Source organism: Oncorhynchus nerka, linkage group LG8 (genome assembly GCF_034236695.1).
Source record: "Oncorhynchus nerka isolate Pitt River linkage group LG8, Oner_Uvic_2.0, whole genome shotgun sequence".
Lineage (NCBI taxonomy): Eukaryota > Metazoa > Chordata > Actinopteri > Salmoniformes > Salmonidae > Oncorhynchus > Oncorhynchus nerka.
Window position 1 is genome coordinate 21694650 of NC_088403.1, and position 27818 is coordinate 21722467.

Here is a 27818-nt window from a genome sequence, read left to right on the forward strand (position 1 = left end):
AGGTAAATTCGCCTGGGAACGCCAAGAGGCGTTCCTAGGGGGGGGGGGTATTGTCACGGTTCATGAATCCACTGCCTCCTTTTCTCTCTTTCTCTCTCTCTCTCTCTCTCTCTCTCTCTCGTGTGGGCGTGGTTCCCAATCTCGGCCTGATTGTCTGCGCCAGCTGGAATCACTTATCTTCCCTTTATATGTTCTGTAACCAGTGTTTCTTGTTGTCAGATCGTTGTTACTTCCCTGAGGTTGTGTCGTGTGTCCGTACTCATCTCTCGCCGCCCTTGTGTGGATTATCTGCTGTGCTCCTTCCTACCCATCCGGACACTCTCCCCTGGGTTTCTCAGCACGCTCACATAGGAGGATGTGCCCTAGTCCCTGGGTCGGATTCCGTCTGAGTACAGTCTGTCTGTCCTGTTGCTGCTGTAACCTATATTCATTAAACCATCGTTGCTTGCATCTTGCATCCGCCTCTGTATTGTCACATAAACAGCCCACTGACTGCCTTGTACTTTACACCTAGATGAGTTACATTTGTATTGCTGCAATACATTCTCAGAAGAACTGCGAGTAAACTAATTCTGTTAAGAACAGTTTGACTTTTATCAATGATGAATTGATGATGTTTTATGAAAATCAATGCAATACAATCTACAGTAATGTGGTCGTAACAATGTTGGAATAACACTGCGTTAAAATGTTCCTAAAAAAGGGTCTGACGCTTGTCCTAGGTACCTTAATATGATTGAAAGCTTAAACTGCCGTATTGTTACTGTACACAATGAATAAATACAAAAAAAAGAGTATGTTTCGATGAAATAAGGTTTTGATTAAAAGCTGGAATAAAATCTGAAATGTTTGAATAATTTTATTTTGTGTTCTGGTAGTTTCCATGATTGTTCTTGGTTCTACTAACTCTGCGTTTCACCAACCCTTTGTTCATCTTTATTAACCTTTCAGATTGGAGAAAGATTATGTTTTATGCGAAACAGCCGCGCCCGTCATGCACAAGAAATGAAAGTGAAAGCAATACAAAATAAAGTCTTGCCTGATGTGTAAAGACGAATGAAATTTCCGTTCTATATTATCAACTAAAAGTAAGACGTTTTTTTTAATATACAACCATTTGACTATTATATTTATATTTAAATAACTTGCCTTTCAAATAACTTTTCTATACATGATTTAATACGCATTTAATATTTTGGGAGTTTTTTTGTACTAAAGCAAGCAAGTCGGCTCGTTATTGCCTAGATTCTTTTTAACTTTGTTATAATGATTACGTTTAATATCTGTTATTTACAGTGTCATTACGTGGGTTTGGCAATAGTTATCTGGTAAGTTTACGAGCATTACAGGTCAACATTTCTCAGTTGCATTATTGTTTGCATAGGCTATTGTCAATAACACACCAACAAAACATTTTATTGTCAAATGGCTAATGTTGATGTCACAGCTGACTACTTGAGCAATAAATCTGCCATAGCAGAAAATCAAGTATTTAACCATGAATAAGAGCCCATAGACCTGCCGGTTTATCATTCTGTAGATGTACATTATTTATAGGAAATAGTTTCATACTTGTTTATTACCGGTCTAATCCTTGTTGAAGGAAAATGAGGAAGAGGAGGAGGAGGAAGAGAACTATGAGCAGAGCACTTCTAGTCAGTCTGCCTCGGGTAAGTTAAAGGGAAAGAACTACAGAAACTGACCTTAGATCAGTGCAAAGGGGGCAACTTCAACAGATGATGCACAATTGCTATAGCTATTTCTATTTCGACAGCCAGGGGGAGCCACGTTGAGTGGCAGCTGTATGAAGGACAGAAATGGCTTAGTATTGGCAATGACCATGTGATCGAGACCCACTACTGCCAGCCTGGGGCCAAAGGAATGAACATCTACCCATCACACATGGGGTCAGTGTACAGTAGACGTTTAGTAGCAATTTCTATTATACAAGTTGCATCCCAATAGTCTTGAATAGTGTTCATTCCTTGTCCCCTTTCCTTGATAGATAATATTGGTTCTAGGAGGTGAACAGGAGAGGAAGCATTTTTAGAGAATTAAGACTCAAACCTAGGATCTGATTATGTATTTGTTATATGTTAAACAATAGTTCAGTAACCTAAGTTCTAACATATGTTTTTGAACAAACAGGTGGATTGTGTGTGTAGCCTTTCTGCTCTGTGTATTCTAGGCAGGTCTATATAGATTTTGATCAGATTGAGGCTCAAAATGCTGCCATGGGTGTACGGCGACTCACGTTCCTACCTCAGGGTCAAAATGAAGACATCGGGTGGTATTTCAAAGACAATCTGATATGGCGTGAATACGGTTCTTTGGTGAGTGAATCTGAAAGTTCCCAAATGGTCCGATAATACAACCTTTTAAATTGGAATTAAATTAAAACTGAAAATCTCCCTGCATATTTCATTTCTCTCTCTCTCTCTGCTCCCCCCTCTCTCCCGACCCCAGGGTCCAGGTCAGGGCTCGTCCTCAGTCAGTAGTGGTGATGTGGAACGACAGTACATCCTCAGACCTCAGGGGACCTTCCACTTCACTGTGGGGAGGAACAGCTACACGTTAGACTTCACAGGTAGACTCCACACAGGGCCGTATTCATTAGGTCATGCTGTAGCAAAACGTTTCGAAACGTGCAGCGGAAAAACAACAAAACAAGTGTTTCTTATTGTAAATTCATATAATCCCTCCCAATTATAAACTGTTTTACCCCTCATCCCACCACATACAGTGTGATGTGACACAGAAAGTAGCCAGTAGCATAAAGAGGGAACACCGGGGTTGAGATCTGGCACTTGGGGTTTGATTCAATCCATAGCGTGGAAGATCTGTGCTTAGCACAATTGACATTTAAAGGCAATGTTACCACGTTTGCGGAGACTGCATTCACGTAAATGCTGCATATTTTGGCTCAATTGTAAATTACCTTTAAATGTCAACTGCGCTACCATGCAGGTCTTCTGCACTATGGATTGAATTGATCAGTTGCTACGTCACTTTTTGAACTTAATGATATGTATCTATTGACTCTTGAAGAATATAACTTAGAAATGCCTTATGAGCTTAGTTCAACTGTCTTGCCCAAAATACAAGCTTGTTTTACTCCAGCGTTTGTAAATGTACAAACATTTATTAGCCTCAAAACATGGTTAAAACTATGCTTTTGATATCATGGATGGTCAGTCCTTGCAATCATATCTCTATGACTTTGAGATTGGTTACATTTCCCCAGCTTCCTCCCTTACCTTTTTACCAAAACAGGGGCATGAAGAAGGATTTGTTTTTGTTTCAACTGCTGATTACCGCTTTAAGTTTATTTTTTGTTGTTGTAGAGCAATTGAGAACACTTTGCATATCCTGCTAGACAGCATTTTCCCGTACAATACAAAGGTTTCTCTTAGCCTATGTATGTCTTCTTCAGCTATGACACAGACCAATTCAGCCACCCGGGTACAGAGAAACGTCCGGCGGCGTCCAAAGTTCAACTCCGTCGTCTCAGGGAATGGCAGGTATGAGGTTTCATCCACAGCCTTATTCCATTTAGACCCCTGGTCTCTTCCCCTAGGAAAGGGCCTACGGTGAACAGCAGATATTTTGGCCCCTAGCCTCTTCAAATCAAATCAAAGTTTATTTGTCACGTGCACCGAATACAACAGGTACAACAACACCTTACAGTGAACTGCTTACTTACAGGCTCTAACCAATAGTGAGGGGAAAAAAGGTGTGTGTGTGTGTGTGTGTGTGTGTGTGTGTAGTAGGTAAGTAAAGAAATAAAACAACAGTAAAAAGACATTTGAAAATAAGAGTAGCAAGGCTATATACAGACACCAGTTAGTCAGGCTTATTGAGGTAGTATGTACATGTAGGTAACCATTGGTTACATGTTCAGAAGTCTTATGGCTTGGGGGTAAAAACTGTTGAGAAGCCTTTTTGTCCTAGACTTGGCACTCCGGTACCGCTTGCCATGCGGTAGTAGAGAGAACAGTCTATGACGGGGGTGGCTGGGGTCTTTGACCATTTCTGGCCTTTCCTCTGACACCACCTGGTGTAGAGGTCCTGGATGGCAGGCAGCTTAGCCCCAGTGATGTACTGGGCCGTACGCACTACCCTTTGAAGTGCCTTGCGGTCAGAGGCCGAGCAATTTCCGTACCAGGCAGTGATGCAACCGGTTAGGATGCTCTCAATGTTGCAGCTGTAGAACCTTTTGAGGATCTCAGGACCCATGCCAAATCTTTTTAGTTTCCTGAGGGGGAATAGGCTTTGTCGTGCCCTCTTCACGACTGTCTTGGTGTGTTTGGACCATTCTAGTTTGTTGTTGATGTGGACACCAAGGAATTTGAAGCTCTCAACCTGCTCCACTACAGCCCCGTCGATGAGAATGGGGACGTGCTCGGTGTTCCTTTTACTGTAGTCCACAATCATCTCCTAAGTCTTGGTTATGTTGAGGGATAGGTTGCTATTCTGGCACCACCCGGCCAGGTCTCTGACCTCCTCCCTATAGGCTGTCTCGTCATTGTCGGTGATCAGGCCTACCACTGTTGTGTCGTCAGCAAACTTAATGATGGTCTTGGACACGTGCCTGGCCATGCATTCGTGGGTGAACAGGGAGTACAGGAGGGGACTGAGCACGCACCCCTGGGGAGCTCCAGTGTTGAGGATCATTGTGGCAGATGTGTTGCTACCTACCCTCACCACCCGGGGGCGACCCGTTAGGAAGTCCAGGATCCAGTTGCAGAGGGAGGTGTTTAGTCCCAGGTTCCTTAGCTTAGTGATGAGCTTTGAGGGTACTATGATGTTTAACACTGAGCTGTAGTCAATGAATAGCATTCTCACATATGTGTTCCTTTTGTCCAGGTGGGAAAGGGCAGTGTGGAGTGCAATAGAGATTGCATCATCTGTGGATCTGTTTGGGCGGTATGCAAATTGGAGTGGGTCTAGGGTTTCTGGGATAATGGTGTTGATGTAAGCCATTACCAGCCTTTCAAAGCATTTCAAGGCTACAGACGTGAGTGCTACGGGTCTGTAGTCATTTAGGCAGGTTGCCTTTTGCGTTCTTGGGTACAGGGACTATGGTGGTCTGCTTGAAGCATGTTGGTATTACAGACTCAATCAGGGACATGTTGAAAATGTCAGTGAAGACACCTGCCAGTTGGTCAGCACATGCCCGGAGCACACGTCCTGGTAATCCGTCTGACCCCGCAGCCTTGTGTATGTTGACCTGTTTAAACGTCTTACTCACGTCGGCTACGGAGAGCATGATCACACAGTCGTCCGGAACAGCTGATGCTCTCATGCATGCCTCAGTGTTGCTTGCCTCAAAGCGTGATTTAGCTCATCTGGTAGGCTCATGCCACTGGGTAGCTCGTGGCTGTGCTTCCCTTTGTAGTCTGTAATAGTTTGCAAGCCCTGCCACATCCGACGAGCGTCGGAGCCGGAGGAGTATGATTCAATCTTAGCCCTGCATTGACGCTTTGCCTGTTTGATGGTTCCTCGCAGGGCATAGCGGGATTTCTTATAAGCTTCCGGGTTAGTGTCCCGCACCTTGAAAGCGGCAGCTCTACCCTTTAGCTCAGTGCGAATGTTGCCTGTAACAGCAGGTATTTTGGCCCCTAGCCTCTTCCCCTAGGGCCTACGATGAACAGCAGGTATTTTGGCCCCTAGCCCTTCCCCTAGGACCTACAGTGAACATTAGGTATTTTGGCCCCTAGCCTCTTCCCCTAGGACCTACGGTGAAGAGCATTTATTATGCTGCCTCATCTATATACACCGTTAGGCGCCTGCCTCATTCATTTAACCTGTGTGATGGTTGTGTTGCCAAAGTTATTTGAATGGGTAAGTTCCAGGTCAACTTCACTGCATTCGTTGTATTGCATCATCGACTGAGCACTCAGGCAGCTGTATTATATGATGTGTTTAGCTGATTATTTAAACCCATCCAGGCGTTGTGAGATCTGGCCGGTCTGCAATGTAGTCAGCCTGGAGCGCAGCCTTTCTGTATACAAACTGGCCTATAGGAATCTTGTAGGTGTTATTCAAGAGAAATATTCAGCAAATCTATACAGAAAAAGTTACAAACACCAAAACAAAATAGCCACAACATAATAATAGCATTAAATAGACATTATTTATAACAAAATATTGCAGCTTCTCTCTAGTGTGATTGGTTTCCCCTTTGACCTCAACTCAGTGTCAAGATAACTTTACATACTTTCCTGACATATGCAAGTGTGATCATCTGTAGTTTCACACCTAGTTTCTTGTCACAGCAACACTGAAGTGTAAATTCACTATTTCTTTGCAGCGTGTCCATTGCCCAATCAGCCCCCACCGTAATTGCCTCACCACCTCCCTCTGCTGGCTACACCTGGGAGTTCATGGGTGAGGAGGGAGTGTGGATAGAATACCAGACTCCAGTGAGTGGGACATTATTTTATTCCTTGAACCCTTGCAAATAGCACACTACATGACAGATTGTATATTGTATATGCCCTCATTAAGGTGAGAAAGGGGGAGGGAGACAGTCATGGTGTAGCAGCACATAATATGTGGCTATTTCCAGAGTTGCTCAATGGAGAGTGCTGGGATTGAGAGACGCTACCAGCAGAACCCTAAGGGACAGATACGCTTCAAAGCTGGGAGATATTCCTACACCCTCGACTTCTCAGGTCCGACTGACTTAAATACTGGTGTACCATAACGTGACCTGTCTAGGAACACTCCTGAACTGTTCTGTGTCTCTTCCAGGCATGTGTCAGACCAACGTTCACATCGGGACCAAAAGAATTGTGAGGAGAACTCAATGTGAAGCTCAACAAACAAGCAGGTATGGACAATACAGGCTGGGAACCTAGAGCAAGGAGTTTTACTGACCAAAGTCTAGGTTAGGGCCAAGAGTTTTTCCTGGTCTGCTCATGTAGTCAGGAAGATGTCCTGGCCATCAGTCAAGGCCTTTCTGACCTGCTAGAGAGAACCCATGTGTAACAACTGTACAATGTGACAAATAATGAAAAACTGTCTAATTCCTGTCCTCTCAGTGGAGGATTGGGTTTACGGTCCCGTTGGCAGTTTCAAGACGTGGACGGAAGCTGGAAAGACTTTGCCAAAGTAAGATGAACCGTTTTACTGCTCTCTCTCATCAGACTCCATAAGAGTAGTCTTCATATTACTACATTAAAAACACATGACCAAGCAGCGTGTTGACTTAATCCTGTAGAGGAGCGACACCTGCAGTGTATCCAGCCAGGACATTGAAGCACAGTACCAGCAGAACCCAAATGGAACTATGAACTTCACTACCAGGAGATTCAGCTATCAACTGGACTTCTCAGGTAAATACATCATCTTCTAAGAACAAGTGCCTATAGCAGAGGGAATTCATGGCACTTGTCAAACTTCAGTTAGGCACTTGTCAAACTCATTCCCTGGAGGGCCTAGTGTCAGCTGGTTTTTCCTTGTAATTAAGACCTAAACCACCAGGTGAGGGGAGTTCCATTCTCAATTACTTTCATTTATCAGTCAAGTATAAGGGAGGATCGAAAACCCACGGAAACTCAGCCCTCCGTGGAATGAGTTTGACAAGTGCCTAACGGGTAAAGGATAGCGGTTGGTTGAAGGTTGAAGAATAGTTTAATTGATTTGATGAATCCAAACTCCAAGCCAAGCGTTTCCTGTGTTGGAGAACATTATTGTCATGACCTAACAGTTGTTTGATTTGTCTTTCGCAGCCCTGACCCAAAGAAACCTGTCCACTCAGACCACCCGATCTGTTCGACGCCTGAACTAATCACTGCCCACGACACTGTCCTCTGTCAGGGGCGAAGTGCAATACCCTGGCAGTGGAGGCTGGTGGGAGGAGCTATAGGAGGACAGGCTCATTGTAATGGCTGGAACGGTATCAAACACAAACACATGGAAACGTTTCACTCCGTTTCTTTTATTCCATTCCAGCCATTACAATGAGCCTGTCCTCCTATAGCTCCTCCCACCAGCCTCCACTGTACCCTGGGTGCATCTCAATTGTCTAAAGTGGCAACCCCATTTCTTCATGTGCACAGTGAAGACAAGTCACTGTCCGGTACTGAGATGGAACCCCTTCCATTCCACTTCTTCCTAAAAATGAAACTTGTTTACATATGTATTCATGGATTTCCTGTTATTTCTTCGACATTGTGCATATACTTAAAAACCAATACTGTTATTAGAAAAGTAGCTTCTGACAATCTGCACAATACTTTTTTAAATGTGATCTGTAAAAAGAACCCTCTCACTGCCAATGGTACAAAAGGAACAAGCCTTTTGTACATGTTCTAGTATGTACATTTTCTCATTGTCTTTAGTTTGAATAAAGGTGATTTTCAAGTATGTACTGTTGAGGCCATCTTATTCTAGAACTCAAAGTTACTCTTCAAATCTCTGGCTCCAGACTCAAATACACAGACATCATAGAGAATATTAGATTGTGTATTTTCATATATATGTACAGATTTTCATTGAACCACCTCAGACAACACCACACAATACATAGTTCATAGAGGCCACATGACACATATGACAGCAGTAGGATACAAAGGATCAGAACTCTTGTAGAAGAATAGGGTTTCTTTTTTGTCCTCGCGTCCAAACGCACGAGTCACGGTGACAGGAAATGCAATCCAGTTCTCGCCCTCAAACAGGCTTCTGTCGTCATAGTTACAATCACATGAACATTGCGGCTACCTTTCGTGAAAGATGGACATCAGAGAGGTCTTTGCCCAATCAGGACAGACCTCCATCACTTGTGTCCAATAGAAAGAGGTTTGTCATGAGCCCATGACATTATCATTGTGCCAGCTCACCTAGTCACGGTTTACAGTAGGCATACATTTATTTTGTTAAATCCAACAAAGACCTGTGAATATAAGTTAGTATGTGTTCAGTTAACAAAACCCACATCCCAAACAGCATTCAGTGAGGATTCACACAAGGGGGTTGGTCTCAGAAGTCTACAATAGCGTCCTTTTTCATCTCCTTCCTTCACCTGCACTAGTCTGCAACAGGTGGATAGGTGAGATGACACTCTCCTGTCCCATTTGGCCCATAGGGCTTTCACCTATCCTGGGATTTCAGATCAGTGCAGATGAAGGAGAAACGCAAAGGGGACGAGGAAAGGAGACTACTTTTGACTATTAAAATGCAGCCACCGACTTAGTTCCACCGCCAAGGATTATTACTGCAATCAGCGCTCCTCTAAGGCCTCTCAAATCATCATCACAAGAGCACAACAACCCAAGGGCCCCTTTAAGAGCTCTCCCATTTTAAATAGATTTATTTATCTACAATTTTGGACAGGTCCCCTTTAACAAAAAAGTGCTCAACTCATAATATACGTATATATAAAAACTGCATTTGATATGTCCAACGATTAACTTAAAATGCACAGACTGCTTGCTTTGTTGAAAGCAGCCTGGTTTGATGCATGGAATAAAATAATTCATGACTAAATTCACCACATTTCAACAGGATCACAATCGTTGTTGGTGTCCCAGCTTGGTCAGGTCAGTAACATGATGGACGGGAACCCATTGATGAAGTCAGAGGGGGTATTACAAAACAGGAACACACAGGGCTAAAGTCACCAGACACCGGGCAAACTAACTCAATGAATTAGGATTGTGTTGACATTTCAATATGCACATGTGTATACTACTTCACATTCATTCACCAGTATATATCGACCAATCACTCCCTTACAACAAACCATTCAGTACATATGCAGGTGAGTTACTACAATGAGGAAGGTAGCCGTGTGTAGCGGTCACCCTCACAGCACGCACAGGCTTGTGTGTGGATAACATTCCCTAAGCAGACTAATTGCCTAAACACAATCAACCCCTCCCTTTTCAAACTGGTCGTTGAATTGGATTTAGTCTCAGAAAATACCCTTCTTTTTTTTTAGGTCAGATGTTAGAAACTGCAGAATTGCTAGTAACATTTCACCGCACCCACTATAACATCTGCTAAACTGTGGACACATCCAATAAGCTTTGATTAGATTTTCACTTCCATCCAGTTTCATTTGGATTCATCTATTCTGTAAGAATCTTGACACTTATGACATCACTGTTGAATCCTTATCCATCATCTCATTCAAGGCAGAGAACAGAAAGCATGGGTACTAAAAATCCCAAAATAGAGTGGGGTGTTACTGCGGAGACCGTTTCCATGGAGACTTGGCCTTTCTGCCCGTGCGGTTTAGCCGGTGATTCTACAGCTCTTCTGGATTGTCGTCCTCAAAGCAACAGGACCCCACTAAAAAGAACCCCGTTGATATGATATAGCAGGCTGCTGAGGTGGCAGCATGAATAACATGTGTTAGCGCTGGGCTACAAAGGAATGGACTGAGAAAGACTGGTCTCCATGCCACTGCTCATCCTAGCACATAGAACAGGGATTATGGAGAAGAGATGCATTCTAGAATAAACCTTTCACCCCAAAGTGTCTCAGGTAAGAAACCATATGAAACCCCCACAAACATTACTGAGAGCAGAACACAACGTATGTGTCTTTTCCCCTCACTCTCTCTCTCTCTAGTCAAGACGGTTTGGAATCCACGTGCAGATTGAAAAGCTGAGTCTTCAGTGTTCAGTCCGATGGGAGCTTAGAAGAACCACACTGCAACCCAAACCACAGAAGATTCAAATACAAATAGCAACAAATATCAAGTGAATTTCATCATCATTTTCACAGTCGGTCCAAAAAGTGGATTTGTCTTTCTCCTTGTTTGCAGTTCAAAAGTCCACCTCCCCTTTTTCATCAGTCTGTCATCATTAAAAGAGGGGAAAGTTGTTTTCAGCCAAATAGGTCTTTCAGGTCGTTGTTGACGGACGAACTGTGTCTGAGCCCACCACCCGCGTTCATTACGGGAGCGGCCGTGGGCTGAGAGAAGTTCTGCGGGCTGAAGAAAGGGTTGGCCTGCATCCCGAACCCGCTGGTCACCCCTCCCATGGCTAATGGCGCGCCCTGCATCGGGGCAGTCTGACTGGGCTGGGCTGAACCAAACTGATTAAGCCAGGGGGTGGCGGTGGTCCCAGGGGTGAGCTTGGGAGGAGCCATTTGGTTGAGGCTGACTTTGGGCTTGTTGGAAGTGAATAAGGAGTCCAGGGCAGACATGTCAGGGGTGTTGCTACTCCCTTGGTTGTGGGTCAGAGCGCCAAAGTTAGGGGTGCTGGTGGTGGTGGCCATCCCTCCGTAGAGGCCGGGGCCGGGGGGGCGCATGCCCTGCCCAACTGTCTGGAAGCCCATGGTTGGGTTGTAGCCGTTGCTGGCCATAGAGCCCATGGGGGTGGTGGAGGGGTAGGCTGAGATGGTGCTGCCCTGGATGAGGCCTGGTCTGGGGGGAGACGTGAGGGACAGGCTGCCCAGGGATGTCATATTGTTCAGCAGGCAGCTGGTCAGGTCCTTGGCCTGCCAAACACATCAGGTCAAATCAGCTTATCATCTCAATGACAAATAGGTGGCAGGTTTGAAGTGGAAACTAAAGCAGATTACATCACTCTAAACATCAAACTAATAAATTATACAGATATATTGTAATTGTTCTATATGAGGAGTTCAAAACGTGTAACCATGGATGGCTACCAAGTAAGGAACTATACATTTTCACGCGAGTATGTGTGTGTATGTGTGTGTGTGTGTGTGTATATATGTCTACTACCTGGGTAGAAGGAGTAGCTGGTTTGACACTCTGGGGGGCTAGTGCTGGCTGGTTTCTTAGTTTGGCTGCCTGTTCCTGCTCCTTGGCTAACCGCTGCTTCTCCTCCAGAGTCAGAGACATCTATAGAGAGAGAGGAGAGGGACAGAGAGGAGGAGAGGGACAGAGCGGGAGAGAGGGAGAGAAAGAGAGGAGAGAAGAGAGAGAAGAGAGGGAGAAGAGATGAGAGAAAGAGAGAAGAGAGAGAAGAGCGGGAGAGGAGAAGAGATGAGAGAAAGAGAGAAGAGAGAGAAGGAGAGAAGAGAGAGAAGAGGGGAGAGAGAAGAGAGAGAAGAGAGAGAGAGGAGAGAGAGGGACAGAGCGAGAGAGAGGGGTGGGGGGGAAGGGAGAAAGAACAGAAAACCTTAATAATAACCCCTTATCCCTGAAATATACACTAGCAGCTATACAAGGTTAGGAGAGATGAGATGGGTTTGGTAACATCCAATCACAAAAAGAGAGTCAAACAGAACATGCACCACTCAAGCTAATTTAACAGGAACGTTAACAGACTTCCACTGCAATACGTTTGCTCCGGTCTGTGCCTACTGAATAAGATGCAGAGTACGTACTCTGTTGAGTTGGGGAGCTGATGCAGAGTTTCCGTTCGCTTTCCCATTAACCCCTGTACTCCCAGAACTCCCTCCAAAGACATCATCAATCTGGAAAAAGACAACGGTTTCAATAAGCCCTAACACTAACCCATGCCAACATGCATCTTTATGATACATTTGGCCTTATAAGTGGATGAAATCACATGCATCAAGTCTTCATTAAATCAATCCTTCATACATTTGCCTCATCTGGGCAATCGCCTCTCCCCTCGTTGTCAAGGAAATGACCTCTCACCTGGTTGCCAGGGCTGGGGGTGCGCTTCGTCTCTTCCGATTGGTTGGTCTGACTAGTATTAATATTCATACTCCTGAGGACAGACAGAATAGCTCAAACTATTTAATTCAGCCGAATTTGTCTCGCACAAACATAATCAAACATTACGCAACCCTCGTCTTTCTAATCAGATTGTGAACATTAACTTGCATCACATCTTTCCTGAGTCATTGCTGACTAATAAAAGGACAAGTAGGAAGATAGTAAATACAGAAAGTCTAAAACCTTATATAGTGTGTAGAGCCCTGTGAGTGTGCATGGGGAATAAAATACAAATGTCTGACCATCTCTATGCACATTCACAGGGCTCTACACACTAGGCACACAGACACTCCAACACACAAACCTATACATATCTACCTCTATCGATCCAGTATCCCTACTGGAACTGACCCAAACCTATACATATCTACCTCTATCGATCCAGTATCCCTACTGGAACTGACCCTGTATATAGTAACCTTACCCCTATACATATCTACCTCTATCGATACAGTATCCCTACTGGAACTGACCCTGTATATAGTAACCTTACCCCTATACATATCTACCTCTATCGATACAGTATCCCTACTGGAACTGACCCTGTATATAGTAACCTTACCCATATACATATCTACCTCTATCGATACAGTATCCCTACTAGAACTGACCCTGTATATAGTAACCTTACCCCTATACATATCTACCTCTATCGATACAGTATCCCTACTGGAACTGACCCTGAATATAGTAAGTAACCTTACCCCTATATATACAGTGGGGCAAAAAAAGTATTTAGTCAGCCACCAGTTGTGCAAGTTCTCCCACTTAAAAAGATGAGGCCTGTAATTTTCATCATAGGTACACTTCAACTATGACAGACAAAATGAGAAAAAAAATCCAGAAAGTCACATTGTAGGATTTTTAATTAATTAATTTGCAAATTATGGTGGAAAATAAGTATTTGGTCAATAACAAAAGTTTCTCAATACTTTGTTATATACCCTTTGTTGGCAATGACAGAGGTCAAAAGTTTTCTGTAAGTCTTCACAAGGCTTTCACACACTGTTGCTGGTATTTGGCCCATTCCTCCATGCAGATCTCCTCTAGAGCATTGATGTTTTGGGGATGTTGCTGGGCAACATGGACTTTCAACTCCCTCCAAAGATTTTCTATGGGGTTGAGATCTGGAGACTGGCTAGGCCACTCCAGGACCTTGAAATGCTTCTTACGAAGCCACTCCTTCATTGCCCAGGCGGTGTGTTTGGGATCATTGTCATGCTGAAAGACCCAGCCACATTTCATCTTCAATGCCCTTGCTGATGGAAGGAGGTTTTCACTCAAAATCTCACGATACATGGCCCCATTCATTCTTTCCTTTACACGGGTCAGTAGTCCTGGTCCCTTTGCAGAAAAACAGCCCCAAAGCATGATGTTTCCACCTCCATGCTTCACAGTAGGTATGGTGTTCTTTGGATGCAACTCAGCATTCTTTCTCCTCCAAACACGACGAGTTGAGTTTTTACCAAAAAGTTATATTTTGGTTTCATCTGACCATATGACATTCTCCAAATCTTCTTCTGGATCATCCAAATGCTCTCTAGCATACTTCAGACGGGCCTGGACATGTACTGGCTTAGCTTCAGAGTTTGTTCTGTTAGGTGACCTAAGGGTATCCTGGAAGGACATTGACCTCACCCCGTCAGTTGAGGATGCCTGGTCATTCTTTAAAAGTAACTTCCTCACCATTTTAGATAAGCATGCTCCGTTCAAAAAATGCAGAACTAAGAACAGATACAGCCCTTGGTTCACTCCAGACCAGACTGCCCTCGACCAGCACAAAAACATCCTGTGGCGGACTGCAATAGCATCGAATAGTCCCCGTGATATGCAACTGTTCAGGGAAGTCAGGAACCAATACACGCAGTCAGTCAGGAAAGCTAAGGCCAGCTTCTTCAGGCAGAAGTTTGCATCCTGTAGCTCCAACTCCAAAAAGTTCTGGGACACTGTGAAGTCCATGGAGAACAAGAGCACCTCCTCCCAGCTGCCCACTGCACTGAGGCTAGGTAACACGGTCACCACCGATAAATCCATGATTATCGAAAACTTCAATAAGCATTTCTCAACGGCTGGCCATGCCTTCCGCCTGGCTACTCCAACCTCGGCCAACAGCCCCCCCCCGCAGCTCCTCGCCCAAGCCTCTCCAGGTTCTCCTTTACCCAAATCCAGATAGCAGATGTTCTGAAAGAGCTGCAAAACCTGGACCCGTACAAATCAGCTGGGCTTGACAATCTGGACCCTCTAGTTCTGAAACTACCCGCCGCCATTGTCGCAACCCCTATTACCAGCCTGTTCAACCTCTCTTTCATATCGTCTGTGATCCCCGAGGATTGGAAAGCTGCCGCAGTCATCCCCCTCTTCAAAGGGGGAGACACCCTGGACCCAAACTGTTACAGACCTATATCCATCCTGCCCTGACTATCTAAGGTCTTCGAAAGCGAAGTCAACAAACAGGTCACTGACCATCTCGAATCCCACCGTACCTTCTCCGCTGTGCAATCTGGTTTCCGAGCCGGTCACGGGTGCACCTCAGCCACACTCAAGGTACTAAACGATATCATAACCGCCATCGATAAAAGACAGTACTGTGCAGCCGTCTTCATCGACCTTGCCAAGGCTTTCGACTCTGTCAATCACCATATTCTTATCGGCAGACTCAGTAGCCTCGGTTTTTCGGATGACTGCCTTGCCTGGTTCACCAATTACTTTGCAGACAGAGTTCAGTGTGTCAAATCGGAGGGCATGCTGTCCGGTCCTCTGGCAGTCTCTATGGGGGTGTCACAGGGTTCAATTCTCGGGCCGACTCTTTTCTCTGTATATATCAATGATGTTGCTCTTGCTGCGGGCGATTCCCTGATCCACCTCTACGCAGACAACACCATTCTATATACTTTCGGCCCGTCATTGGACACTGTGCTATCTAACCTCCAAACGAGCTTCAATGCCATACAACACTCCTTCCGTGGCCTCCAACTGCTCTTAAACGCTAGTAAAACCAAATGCATGCTTTTCAACCGATCGCTGCCTGCACCCGCATGCCCGACTAGCATCACCACCCTGGATGGTTCCGACCTTGAATATGTGGACATCTATAAGTACCTAGGTGTCTGGCTAGACTGCAAACTCTCCTTCCAGACTCATATCAAACATCTCCAATCAAAAATAAAATCAAGAGTCGGCTTTCTATTCCGCAACAAAGCCTCCTTCACTCACGCCGCCAAGCTTACCCTAGTAAAACTGACTATCCTACCGATCCTCGACTTCGGTGATGTCATCTACAAAATGGCTTCCAACACTCTACTCAGCAAACTGGATGCAGTCTATCACAGTGCCATCCGTTTTGTCACTAAAGCACCTTATACCACCCACCACTGCGACTTGTATGCTCTAGTCGGCTGGCCCTCGCTACATATTCGTCGCCAGACCCACTGGCTCCAGGTCATCTACAAGTCCATGCTAGGTAAAGCTCCGCCTTATCTCAGTTCACTGGTCACGATGGCAACACCCATCCGTAGCACGCGCTCCAGCAGGTGTATCTCACTGATCATCCCTAAAGCCAACACCTCATTTGGCCGCCTTTCGTTCCAGTACTCTGCTGCCTGTGACTGGAACGAATTGCAAAAATCGCTGAAGTTGGAGACTTTTATCTCCCTCACCAACTTCAAACATCAGCTATCTGAGCAGCTAACTGATCGCTGCAGCTGTACATAGTCTATTGGTAAATAGCCCACACATTTTCACCTAACTCATCCCCATACTGTTTTTATTTATTTACTTTTCTGCTCTTTTGCACACCAATATCTCTACCTGTACACGACCATCTGATCATTTATCACTCCAGTGTTAATCTGCAAAATTGTAATTATTCGCCTACTTCCTCATGCCTTTTGCACACATTGTATATAGACTCCCCCTTTTTTTCTCTACTGTGTTATTGACTTGTTAATTGTTTAGTCCATGTGTAACTCTGTGTTGTCTGTTCACACTGCTATGCTTTATCTTGGCCAGGTCGCAGTTGCAAATGAGAACTTGTTCTCAACTAGCCTACCTGGTTAAATAAAGGTGAAATAAAAAAGAAATAAAAAATAAAAAAGCAGGGGGACACGTCTGGCACTGCAGGATTTAAGTCCCTGGCGGCGTAGTGTGTTACTGATGGTAGGCTTTGTTACTTTGGTCCCACCTCTCTGCAGGTCATTCACTAGGTCCCCCCGTGTGGTTCTGGGATTTTTCGCTCACCGTTCTTGTGATGATTTTGACCCCACGGGGTGAGATCTTGCGTGGAGCCCCAGATCGAGGGAGATTATCAGTGGTCTTGTATGTCTTCCATTTCCTAATAATTGCTCCCACAGTTGATTTCTTCAAACCAAGCTGCTTACCTATTGCAGATTCAGTCTTCCCAGCCTGGTGCAGGTCTACAATTTTGTTTCTGGTGTCCTTTGACAGCTCTTTGGACTTGGCCATAGTGGAGTTTGGAGTGTGACTGTTTGAGGTTGTAGACAGATGTCTTTCATACTGATAAGTTCAAACAGGTGCCATTAATACAGGTAACGAGTGGAGGACAAAGGAGCCTCTTAAAGAAATTACAGGTCTGTGAGAGCCAGAAATCTTGCTTGTTTGTAGGTGACCAAATACTCATTTTCCACCATAATTTGCAAATAAATTCATTAAAAATCCTACAATGTGATTTTGTGGAATTTTTTTCTCTCATTTTGTCTGTCATATTTGAAGTGTACCTATGATGAAAATTACAGTCTCTCTCATATTTTTAAGTGGGAGAACTTGCACAATTGGTGGCTGACTAAATACTTTTTTGCCCCACTGTATCTACCGCTATCAGTCCAGTATCCCTACTGGAACTGACCCTGTATATAGTATGCATACTTACTTTATCGTGTAGTTGTTATTTTTAAATCTCATGCGTTTTTGTTCTAACTTGTTATTGATTACTGCAAGAAAGACATCTCACTGTACGTACTGGTGCACCTGACATTACAACGTCAGAGGAAGACAGGAGGGAGTGATTTGACGGATACCTCTGTTGTTCCTGCATGCTGTGTAGCTGCTCCAGTTTGGTCTTGTGCTCTGCCTCCATACGAGTCAGCATGTCTTTGATCACAGCCATGAAGGAGTTAAACTGAAACACACAGAGAGAGGGTGGGAATACAACCTCTGTGTGTGTGTGTGTGTGTGTGTGTGTGTGTGTGTGTGTCCTACCTGGTTGAGATTGAGGTTGTTGTCTATACTGAGCGAGACTAGATGAGGCAGACTCTTGGCAGCTAGGTGCTCTTTGGGGATGCCCAGTTTCTTATGGGAGAAGGTACACTTGTAGATCCCTAAGGGAGGAAACAACCATACAACCATTCCACAACAGATCAGAACCACAACAATCAACAGAAAAAGCAGCAATACTGTTAAAGCGATAGATCATGTTTTTAAGTGTTAGCCTATTTGTCATTTGATCCGAGGCGAGTGGTTGACTCATTTGATCCGAGGCGAGTGGTTGACTCATTTGATCCGAGGCGAGTGGTTGACTCATTTGATCCGAGGCGAGTGGTTGACTCATTTGATCCGAGGCGAGTGGTTGACTCATTTGATCCGAGGCGAGTGGTTGACTCATTTGATCCTAGGCGAGTGGTTGACTCATTTGATCCTAGGCGAGTTGTTGACTCATTTGATCCTAGGCGAGTTGTTGACTCATTTGATCCTAGGCGAGTTGTTGACTCATTTGATCCTAGGCGAGTTGTTGACTCATTTGATCCTAGGCGAGTTGTTGACTCATTTGATCCTAGGTGAGTTGTTGACTCATTTGATCCTAGGTGAGTTGTTGACTCATTTGATCCTAGGTGAGTTGTTGACTCATTTTATCCTAGGTGAGTTGTTGACTCATTTTATCCTAGGTGAGTTGTTGACTCATTTTATCCTAGGTGAGTTGTTGACTCATTTTATCCTAGGTGAGTTGTTGACTCATTTTATCCTAGGTGAGTTGATTCATTTTATCCTAGGTAAGTTGATTCATTTTATCCTAGGAGATTCTAAAATGAGATAATCATTTTTCTGTTGAGATTTTCTTAGTTTGCTTTTTTTCAAACAATCCCTAGGACTATCATCTAGATTCTTAGACGTTCCGTTACCTAGAACCCCCATGAGTACGGCTGGTTCTCTGGAGGGGATCTGTTGCAGGAAGGGAAGGATCTCGTCAATGACATACCATTTGTCCAGGTACTCCAGAATCTTCCCCAGGCACACCAGGGAGTTCACCCTCACCTACATACACAGGTCAAACATATGCACACACAATCAGAATATTTCTGTCACCTGTCAATCAATGGTCAGTCAAAAACAACCATGTGCATTTGATCAACAGAGAGAGAGAGAGAGAGAGAGAGAGAGAGAGAGAGAGAGTCAAATGAAAGCGAGAGACTGACTGCAAGTGAGGAGGTCTGTAGACAGGCAGACTTGATGCGGGGGATGAGTGCGTTCTTCATGGAGGGATACTCAATCAGGTTGGCGAAGGTAGGGATTATGTTCAAACACAGCTCCTGGGGGGGAGGCACACAAATATATGGCACAGCATTGCTGATGACTTAATGGTAGGGGTTTCCGTAGAATCACATAGAGCCTAGAACTCTCAAATGGACATTGGGATCATAGCAAAGCCAAAATATTGTCAGGCGTATTATAGAATCTCTATGGAGGTTCCCATGTGAGCTTTATAGAGTTGGTTGAATGTGCTGCTAACCGCTGGTCCAGGGTCAGGTTTTTCTTATCCTCTCAATGGTCAGTTTAGGATTTGGGGACAGGAAATGAGATTCTAGAGCTGTGGTTACGGGCAACTTGTACCACAATTAGTGTTTAGAGGTTAACGCTGCAGTTATCTTCCTACACTTTACTTCCTTCACTACATCACTCATTTGGAGAGGTAAATAGAGATGTCTGTCTTTTACAGTGTACATTACCTGGCCAACAAATTACGCATTAAATCAAGGCAGTGTATTTTTAACGGGCAGGAAATGTAATGGCAACGGACGACAGTATACTAATTTACACTTACCTTAAATCACACTCTAACTTTAACCTCAATCCTAAACCTTATTTCATTAGTATTGCAGTTCTCTTTCTGCCGGTGGAGTAAACCCTTTGTAAACCCATGATGTGCCTGTCAGTGGTACCTGTATCTGGATGGAGGGGGCCTCCAGGGCTCTGTAGACCATGGGCAGAACGCTGTTCTTAATGTCCTCCGGTGGGGTCTTGGTCAGCAGCAGGTCCATCTTTTGCAGGAAGATCAGCAGGATCTGAGAGACACAGAGGGTTAAACGCGGTTCATCCAGGCTTAATGATGGGAGAGCGACACAAAAAGAGAGAGATGGGTAACTACCAGTGAAATGAAACTAGGAATAAAGTGAGCTCTTTTTTTAAGCATTAGTGTCACACACACAGTCTTAGCAACTACGCTCAGCAAAGACCACTCACCATATTGCTTGCCTGAAGGCGTGGAAAGGAGAAGAGAGAGAAACAGTATGATATATACAGCCCTGTCACCAGTTAAAGCATATAGCATCCTCTAGTCTTAACTAACCATACCATCCCTGTAACACACATCAAGAAAACATAGAAGGTAGGCCTGAAAACTGGGTATGGGGATACACTGTATGTGTGTGTCCTTTGCATCCTGAGTGTGTGTGTGTGTGTACCTGGACAGGCTCCTGCTGCTTGAACACAGGGCTGAGGTCCGGCAGGATGAGTCTGACGTACTCGTCCTTGGTACACTCCTCTGCGATCAGCAGCACGTTGGGCAGGACGAACGGCACCATGTCTGGGTTCACAAACTCTGAGGTGAGGGCTGGGAGGATACGATACACCACCACTCTCTGGGGTGGAGAGGAAGAGACAGGATGCAAAGAGGCTAGGAATAGTGGCTTTAATCAGAATCATTTTTATTAAATCACCTTTGAGCACATATTTGCAAAATGGCCAATCCCAATTTGACTGGATTATTGAAGACCACGTTCCAAACTACCTGTCCACTGAGCATGAAGCATTCTACTGTAGGAATGTACAACTAGGACACTAAAATGACCTGTAAGAGCAACACACACTCACCACACACACAGTGAACACTAACCTTGGGTAGCTTGGGCAAGACCTTGGGCAGGTTTTTGTAGAACTGGGACTTCTGCAGGTTGTCCCTCTGGAAGAGGGAGTCAAAGTAGGCCAGCGTCACCGCCCCCACGTCATCAAAGAAGGGGATCTGAAGCACCCAGATACAGAGAAGGGATTATTCAACTGAACTGGGTGGTAATGGCATAAAGCAGGATCAATGACTTCATCTTGCTTCAATTCTCTGAAATCACTTTTTAGGAAGACGATCTTGAAAACAGGCATTCAACCAATATTCAACCGACGACACATATTCAAGTTTAGCTTTATTGATGAATCAGAAAATCTAAAAGAAAATCTAAATCTATTTATCAGTTAGCTGACTTGGTGAGCGGGTTTTAATATGTAAAAGTCTTGTGTATCCTGTTGTATTAGTGACATAAGTTCATAGTTGGTGACAAGGGGGGTGATCTGACCTTGGTCATCTGGTCAGCGTCCGGCCGGACATTAGGTGTGACACTCAGCAGCATCTTGACGTGCTCCCTCACCTCCTCAGGAATCTTATTCAACATGGTGGGGCTCAGTCTGCTGAGCTATGGACAGACGGGGGGGAGACGAAAGAAATCTACTAATTCAAAAAGTATGGAATCAATGAAGCATTACAAATTTTGCAGTGCACTTGGGCATTAATATCTCTGTCCTTTTCTCCCCAGAATGCTAAATAAGACGTGATGCATTCTGACTAAAGGTCTGCTGTCTGAATGAGGTCCTTGGGTGCTGTGCTATTTTTTTACTAGCAATCAGGTGGACTTGTTCTGGCCATCAAGCCTTCATCTCACTCCCTGCCCCCTCACCTGGTCCAGCTGTCGGCTGAAGCTCTTGAAGATGTCGTGTTTGTTGACCTGGAACACCGGCTTGCCCTCGTTGAAGACGGCGTGCATCACCACGCCCAGCGAATACATGTCCGAGGTGGCGTCGCAGCTCACCGACAGGATGTACTCGGGGGCCAGATACTCTGGGTTGGGCAGGCAGAGCGGCGGCAGGTTGGGCTCCCACTCCTTACAGGAATACTTGGGCTGGGGGAAGGAGGTGGAGACAGGTATGTAAGGATATATACAGATACACACAGAGGAAGAGATACATAGAGGTGCACACAGGCAGATGCACCGATCGTCTCACCTCGGCATTGGATGGGTTGATGGAGGAGATGCTGAAGTCAAAGCCCATGATCTTCCAGGCTCCGCTCTTGTTGAGGATGATGTTCTCCAGACACAGGTTCCCATGGACCATCTTCACCCCGCTGTGTAGGAATGACAAGCCCTCCGAGATCTGAGGGAGATGTGAAGGAGGGGGAGAGAGGGAGGGAGAAGAGAGAGAGATGAGAGTAGTCAGAGGGAGAGGAAAAAGATAAGGAAAAGAGGCATGAAGCAGATAAAGATAGGAGAGGTAAGACAGTGAGCAGAAAGACCATCTGTGATATTAACTAAAGACTTGGGGATCAGTAAAGTACAGTCTGGTTACTTCCTCTCATCTCACATGTCCCAGGCATTTTAGAAGACGTACAAAAAAAAAAAACATTCACGCCATAACACACAAATTCAAGCTGTACTTGACAGAGGTTTCTTTCCAACCCAGAACCATTATGTAGCGTTGACATATCACAGCATTCCTCCTCAATCTGCAGCTCAAACAATAAAGCGCACTCCCAAATTACCACTCCCAAATTCCTAGACAGACCTATGGATGCAAGAACTGACCATCCATTATATCAACATTATAATTTTAACCATGTTTAAAACCTAGTGTTTGTTTACAATAACAAACAAATTAGTAAAACAAGCTTTGGTTTCTGATGGGGTACGACAGTTGAACAAAGCTCATAAGGCATTTATAAGTTATATTCTTCAAGAATCAATGGGTACGTATAATTGATTTATACATTGTTGTTGTTGTTTTTTTAAATGTATGTAGCAATCACAGATTGCACCTTTAAATAGCTGTGTGACTAAGCAGGGGAGTACAATCTAATCAATTATCCCCAAAAATATGCCTGGGACACAATTTAATAAACAGAAAGCGAGGTGTGGTTAGTTCAATTGGGTTTGAAACATACATCTGCCAAGCAATATACATAGCAACAAGACGTGTGTGTGTGTTCATTTCAGACTACGTGTGTGTATGTGCACAATTGCATGTGTGTGTATTGGGTCTCACCTGCAACAGGCCATACTTGGTCTCCACGTCGTACAGCTTGTAGTCCTTGATGTCTGTGGGCACGGGGCTGGGCAGGTTGTCCCACTGACCCAGCACATTGGACAGACTGGCAAACACTGGCTCTGTACAGAACGCCAGGCAGTCCCTGAAGGAGGGAGGGAGAGAGGAAACAACAGTGTCAATTATTACAAAAAAACAACGATGAAGAAAGAAGGTGTGTTAAAAATGACAGAGAAGAGGAACAGTAAGATAAAGAACAAAAGAAACTAGACTTCCTCTAGTTCACCATCATCTCCCGTTTCTTTTCTTCTTTTGATTGAGTAATAAAAAGGTAGAGAAAGAGAGAGAGAGAGAAAGAAGGGTAGTGTGTGAGAGAGAGCGGTAACGTGAGTGTGAGAGATATCAATTAGGATCTGGCTAAAAATACATGAATCAGTTATAGAACCCATTGCCCTTTATGGTTGTGAGATCTGGGTTCCTCTCACAAGCCAAGAATTCACAAAATGGGACAAACACTAAATTTAGACTCTGCATGCAGAATTCTGAAGAAATATCCTCTGTGTACAATGTAAAACACCAAATAATGCATGCAGAGAAGAATTAGGCCAATTCCCTCTACTTATCAAAATCCAGAAAAGAGCCGTTCAATTCTAGAACCACCTAAAAGGAAGCGATTCCTAAACCTTCCATAAAAAAAAAAGCCGTCATCTTCAGAGAGATGAACCTGGAGAAGAGTCCCCTAAGCAAGCTGGTCCTGGGGCTCTGTTCATAAACACAAACAGACCCCACAGAGCCCCAGGACAGCAACACAATTAGACCCAAACAAATCATGAGAAAACAAAGAGAATTACTTGAACAGAGCAAACTAGAATGCTATTTGTCCCTAAACAGAGAGTACACAGTGGCAGAATACCACAAACGTAGGAAAGCTTTGACTATGTACAGACTCAGTTAGCATTCCAATAAAGCCCCTTGAATTGAAATAGAGTGAGAGCGAGAGAGAGACTGAGTGGGTACCTCTTGTTCCACTTCCTCTGGCAGGTGTATGTATTATTCAGTACCAAGTCTGTAGAGCTAGGCCCAAAACTTTTCATCACATCTTGCTGCATGTGTGTATGTGTCATCTGTCGTGTGTATTTATCAATTTTTTGCATGGGTGTGTATGCATGACTTCCTTGTGTGTATGCATGACGTGCGTGTGTGTGTGTTACACGTGTGTGTCTGTGTGTAAAGGCTCCTAGCAGAACTCACCTAGGCGAAGTGAACATCTGTGCTCACATACTCCCTTAAAATACCCTCACTTGAAAAAACTAGAAAAAAAGTGGCAATATTACTGTTAGTCCTTCTTGAGACACTGTAGCAGCTAGTACACATCCTTAAAATAGTCTGAATTAATCTAAGATAACTCAAGAGGTCTGTAATTATAATTTTGACATTTTTGCAGAGGAGGTCTTAGTCTCACATTTTTACATCTAACCAAGATGTTTGGAGGAGTATTTCTCAAGTGGAAAGAATTAGCATGAAAACGATTCGTCTGTTGTTGAATGACTACAAACACTTCATTGAAGAATCCCTACTGTTGACCAACCACAGACGAAGGGGCGTAAACTTCAGCTACCAAACTTGGAGAAGCCTCAAGAAAAAAATGGTGTGCTCGAACAGCCGCAAAAAATCCTGCAGAACACCAAAACAAACAAAAATGTCACAAAATGTAGTCAGAATTTCCACGCAAACTGTTTGGACTGGGAAGCAGACGGTAAGCTTAACCCACCTCGACTCCTCCAGTGGGTGCTGGACAGTGAGCAGACGAGGGTGACGCAGTCTGGTGAGCTGCTGCACACCTTTCTTCAGAGACTCAATGATCTGGTCCTTGTCAAACTTCTGATACTTCTCCACCATCTTCTTATCAAACACAAACACAGCCACCTCCTGGAAGAACAAACAATAAGACAGGAATTACGATCTGCATCAGGACAACCACTGAAAGTTTGTCAGTTGGAGATGGTAAAATGAGTCCCATCTATCCTTTGAACAAATTGTGGAAAACAAATGTGTAAATTCTCAGGCTGCCCAAGAACTGGGTTGGGAGACATTGTTCTAGTTAAGTATAGTTAAGTATAGAACAGTCCATGAAGCCCCCAGGCAGCCTCACCTGTTTGGTTGACTTCTTGGTTCCGTTGTAGATCCTCCAGCACATGCCGGGCCCGCCGCTGGCGATGTGGCGGCCCACCTCAAATTCCCGCGTCACCGGGTTGCCCATGACGGCGCTGGTCATGTCGGCCGTCACCTTGGTGACAGTGCTTTTGAGCTTGTTCAGCATGGACTCCATGGTGACTCAGCCTGACCTTTGACCCCTGGGGCGGAAGAGAGACAGAGGTCACAAGTATATGGTATTCTGAGAAAAAGGCTTAACACACACACACCCTTTCATATGGAGAAAAAACCTAGATTATTAGCAACACACATTGGCAGCTCGCCACCGAGAGCAAAATCACAAAATGTTGCACATTAAAGTGTCCTGTGATGGCTGAAGACAGGAGCGTGTACCACACACACAGTACTACAGAGTACACACAGTTTGAAAGTGTGATTACACAAACACAAATCCCAACAAATCTCCTAAATCAGTGACTTAGAAGTGAGAGAGACAGATCCGAACAGGAGTCAATATCTCTGTATCATTAGTATGCATTGTCTGCACTCGCGTCTGACAAATCCCGACAAGTGCTGTCCAAACCCCGGCACGACAACAATAGAATCAGAGTGAATGAACACATTCAGACATAATATCCTATTAGCATATCAAGCAGTGGGCCTGCGTCTCAAATGGCACCCTATTACGCATTTAGTGCACTAGGCCCTGGACAAAAGTAGTGCACTATATAGGGCATAGGGTGCCATTTGGGACACATGCTGAAGATGTGGGTTCACACGCCAAACAGACTAGTGAGGAAGCCATTGACCCCATGTTTAATTATAAACCTTATTGAGTCACTGTCTGAAGCCTCTATCTGTCCTGTCGGTCTCCTGCAGGCAGGGTATAACATCATTGCTCTCCTCAACACCTGGGCTTGGTGCTGATGTTGTTGCCAACAGCCATAATTGAGTCAGTGGACACTGCTGGACGTGGACTGAGCCAAGGGCTTTAATCTTGAGCAGGGAGGGAACCAACCGGTCCATAAAACCCATTACTTATTCAGTCTCTTCCTTACTGTGTGTGTGACTAACTTTCTGTCTCTCATTACTGCCTAATCCATCATGTCCCAAACACTGTGGATCACACACTAGAAAAAAGCAATGATTCACACATCGGTCACCATAACAATGAACTGAAAATTCTGTCCCAAACTAAATGTGTGGACAAGGGCTACGCCACTGCTTATAACTAACTAGAAGTTAAATATAACTACAAGAAATGTAAGACGTATCAAATAAATTATATCCAGCTCAGGGCTCCAGCTATGCATTTTGTTTTCTAACTTGCTATCTAAGTGGCTAGATGTCAAGATGAAGCTGCTTGGTTACAGAAGAGACATCCTGAATCAAGATTGATGTTGCCTACATCTGTCTGCTGTGAAAAGATTTACACAATATCATTCCTGAATGCAATCGTGTCATTTCAATTTCCAGAATCTCGCCTTACTGTGCTATTGAGATCTTCACATTGATTACAGATATTGAAATAGAGCTGAATGAATGTATGAATTAGACCAAAATACGTCTGCAAGCTTGGAGACCTAGCTACTGTATATCCTAAGCAAAATGCCATGCAATGTTTGAATATGATATATCCAAAGTATCTGTCTCTCTGGATATTGTATAAGTTAGGCTACATTTAACACTCCACTTCAACATGGACCTTGTGATCATTAAATTGTTATCAATTTAGCTACTTGTTACAATTGGTTACATTTATTTCCCACTGGAAATGTGAATGTGCCAACCACATCGACTTTACCAGTCACCTCATTGTCTGTGTAACTAAGTAGCCAGATCACGTGAAACGTGTAGGGTGGCTGAAGCTGAACAAACACAAGCAGTTAGTTAACGTTAGCTGATAGGCTATCCATACCAGTGAGTCTGCCGACGGCCAGTTCAGCAATTGCGGAAGGAACGCGGTTGTGTGACAGGGTTAGAGCTTGCAACACCATGTAGCTAGCTACGATTATCTTCCAGCTAGCTAACGTATTGGCGCAACCAATACCTGTCCTGTTTGTTTAACCGGTTTTTGTTAATGTGGCTACCCAGTTAGCTAGCCGCATAACCTGACATGGATAGCAAGTTATCTATCGCATAGCAGTAGGCTAGGTAGGAAGCCAGTTAAAGAGAGACGTCACTTTTGACGTTTGTTGAAATGCCGTGTTGTGTTGCGTTTCTGGGTCTGAATCTGACTATATCATGCTTACCTGTGTCACGAAGGGAATGTCAGTGGTTTTATGATTCCAAGTACTATTTAAATTGAAAAACAGCTGTCAGTGATGGCTGTGGTACACAGCCTCCATCTCTTCCAGTCCAAATTTCTGGTTGACTTCTTTGCTAAGCTAGCTTGCCACTTACTGTAAACGTCACTTCCGGCTACTCAGATAAGTGCCCTTTCTGTTAATTTAGGAGCACTTTTCTCATGATTATACCCTTCCATATAGTGTTTGAATATTTCATGCATATCTATATATCCAATGGTTGCTCAAATGAGAACTGGAACTTCCAATGATGTTTAATGAAAGTCTAATTGTACTGTATTTAATACCGTTTTTCAACAAAGTGCATTTCAAAACAATTCAAGCATTAAATATAAAACCTGAAATGGGCAACGTTACAGATCATGTGTACTATTCTG

The 27818-nt window shown here is 44.3% G+C and overlaps 2 protein-coding genes across 2 annotated transcripts; one reads left to right on the forward strand and one right to left on the reverse strand.

Moving 5' to 3' along the window:
• The first annotated feature begins 1008 nt into the window (after positions 1-1008).
• Positions 1009-7879, forward strand: LOC115132922 (uncharacterized). Its single transcript, XM_029665644.2, has 13 exons — positions 1009-1088; positions 1297-1328; positions 1604-1670; positions 1775-1907; positions 2189-2333; positions 2467-2587; positions 3434-3521; positions 6314-6425; positions 6572-6677; positions 6757-6835; positions 7047-7116; positions 7226-7340; positions 7737-7879. Coding segments are annotated over exons 1-13 (1128 nt in total). The 5' UTR covers positions 1009-1087; the 3' UTR covers positions 7796-7879.
• Positions 7880-8456: 577 nt separating this feature from the next.
• Positions 8457-27527, reverse strand: LOC115132923 (SCY1-like protein 2). Its single transcript, XM_065021510.1, has 18 exons — positions 27388-27527; positions 25134-25335; positions 24753-24910; positions 22982-23126; positions 21947-22096; positions 21622-21843; positions 21244-21360; positions 20793-20918; positions 20362-20538; positions 19840-19962; positions 19096-19209; positions 18802-18934; positions 17885-18003; positions 17704-17804; positions 12590-12662; positions 12313-12402; positions 11705-11824; positions 8457-11454 (listed from the first exon to the last, which is right to left on the reverse strand). Exons 2-18 carry the CDS (start codon positions 25308-25310, stop codon positions 10840-10842), a joined length of 2760 nt encoding a protein of 919 aa, XP_064877582.1. The 5' UTR covers positions 25311-25335; positions 27388-27527; the 3' UTR covers positions 8457-10839.
• Between the last annotated feature and the right edge of the window lie 291 nt (positions 27528-27818).

What these genes read in the sequence shown, in the direction of transcription:
- LOC115132922 (XM_029665644.2), top strand. An exon ending in GGTTTGGCAATAGTTATCTG is followed by an intron (nt 1,329 to 1,603) that starts GTAAGTTTACGA and finishes TCCTTGTTGAAG; the next exon opens with GAAAATGAGGAAGAGGAGGA. An exon ending in CTATCAACTGGACTTCTCAG is followed by an intron (nt 7,341 to 7,736) that starts GTAAATACATCA and finishes TGTCTTTCGCAG; the next exon opens with CCCTGACCCAAAGAAACCTG.
- LOC115132923 (XM_065021510.1), bottom strand. Translation starts at nt 25,310, where the DNA reads ATGGAGTCCATGCTGAACAAGCTCAAAAGCACTGTCACCAAGGTGACG. An exon ending in AGCAGCAGGAGCCTGTCCAG is followed by an intron (nt 19,963 to 20,361) that starts GTACACACACAC and finishes TGTGTCTCTCAG; the next exon opens with ATCCTGCTGATCTTCCTGCA. An exon ending in AGCATGCAGGAACAACAGAG is followed by an intron (nt 12,663 to 17,703) that starts GTATCCGTCAAA and finishes GTCTGTCCTCAG; the next exon opens with GAGTATGAATATTAATACTA.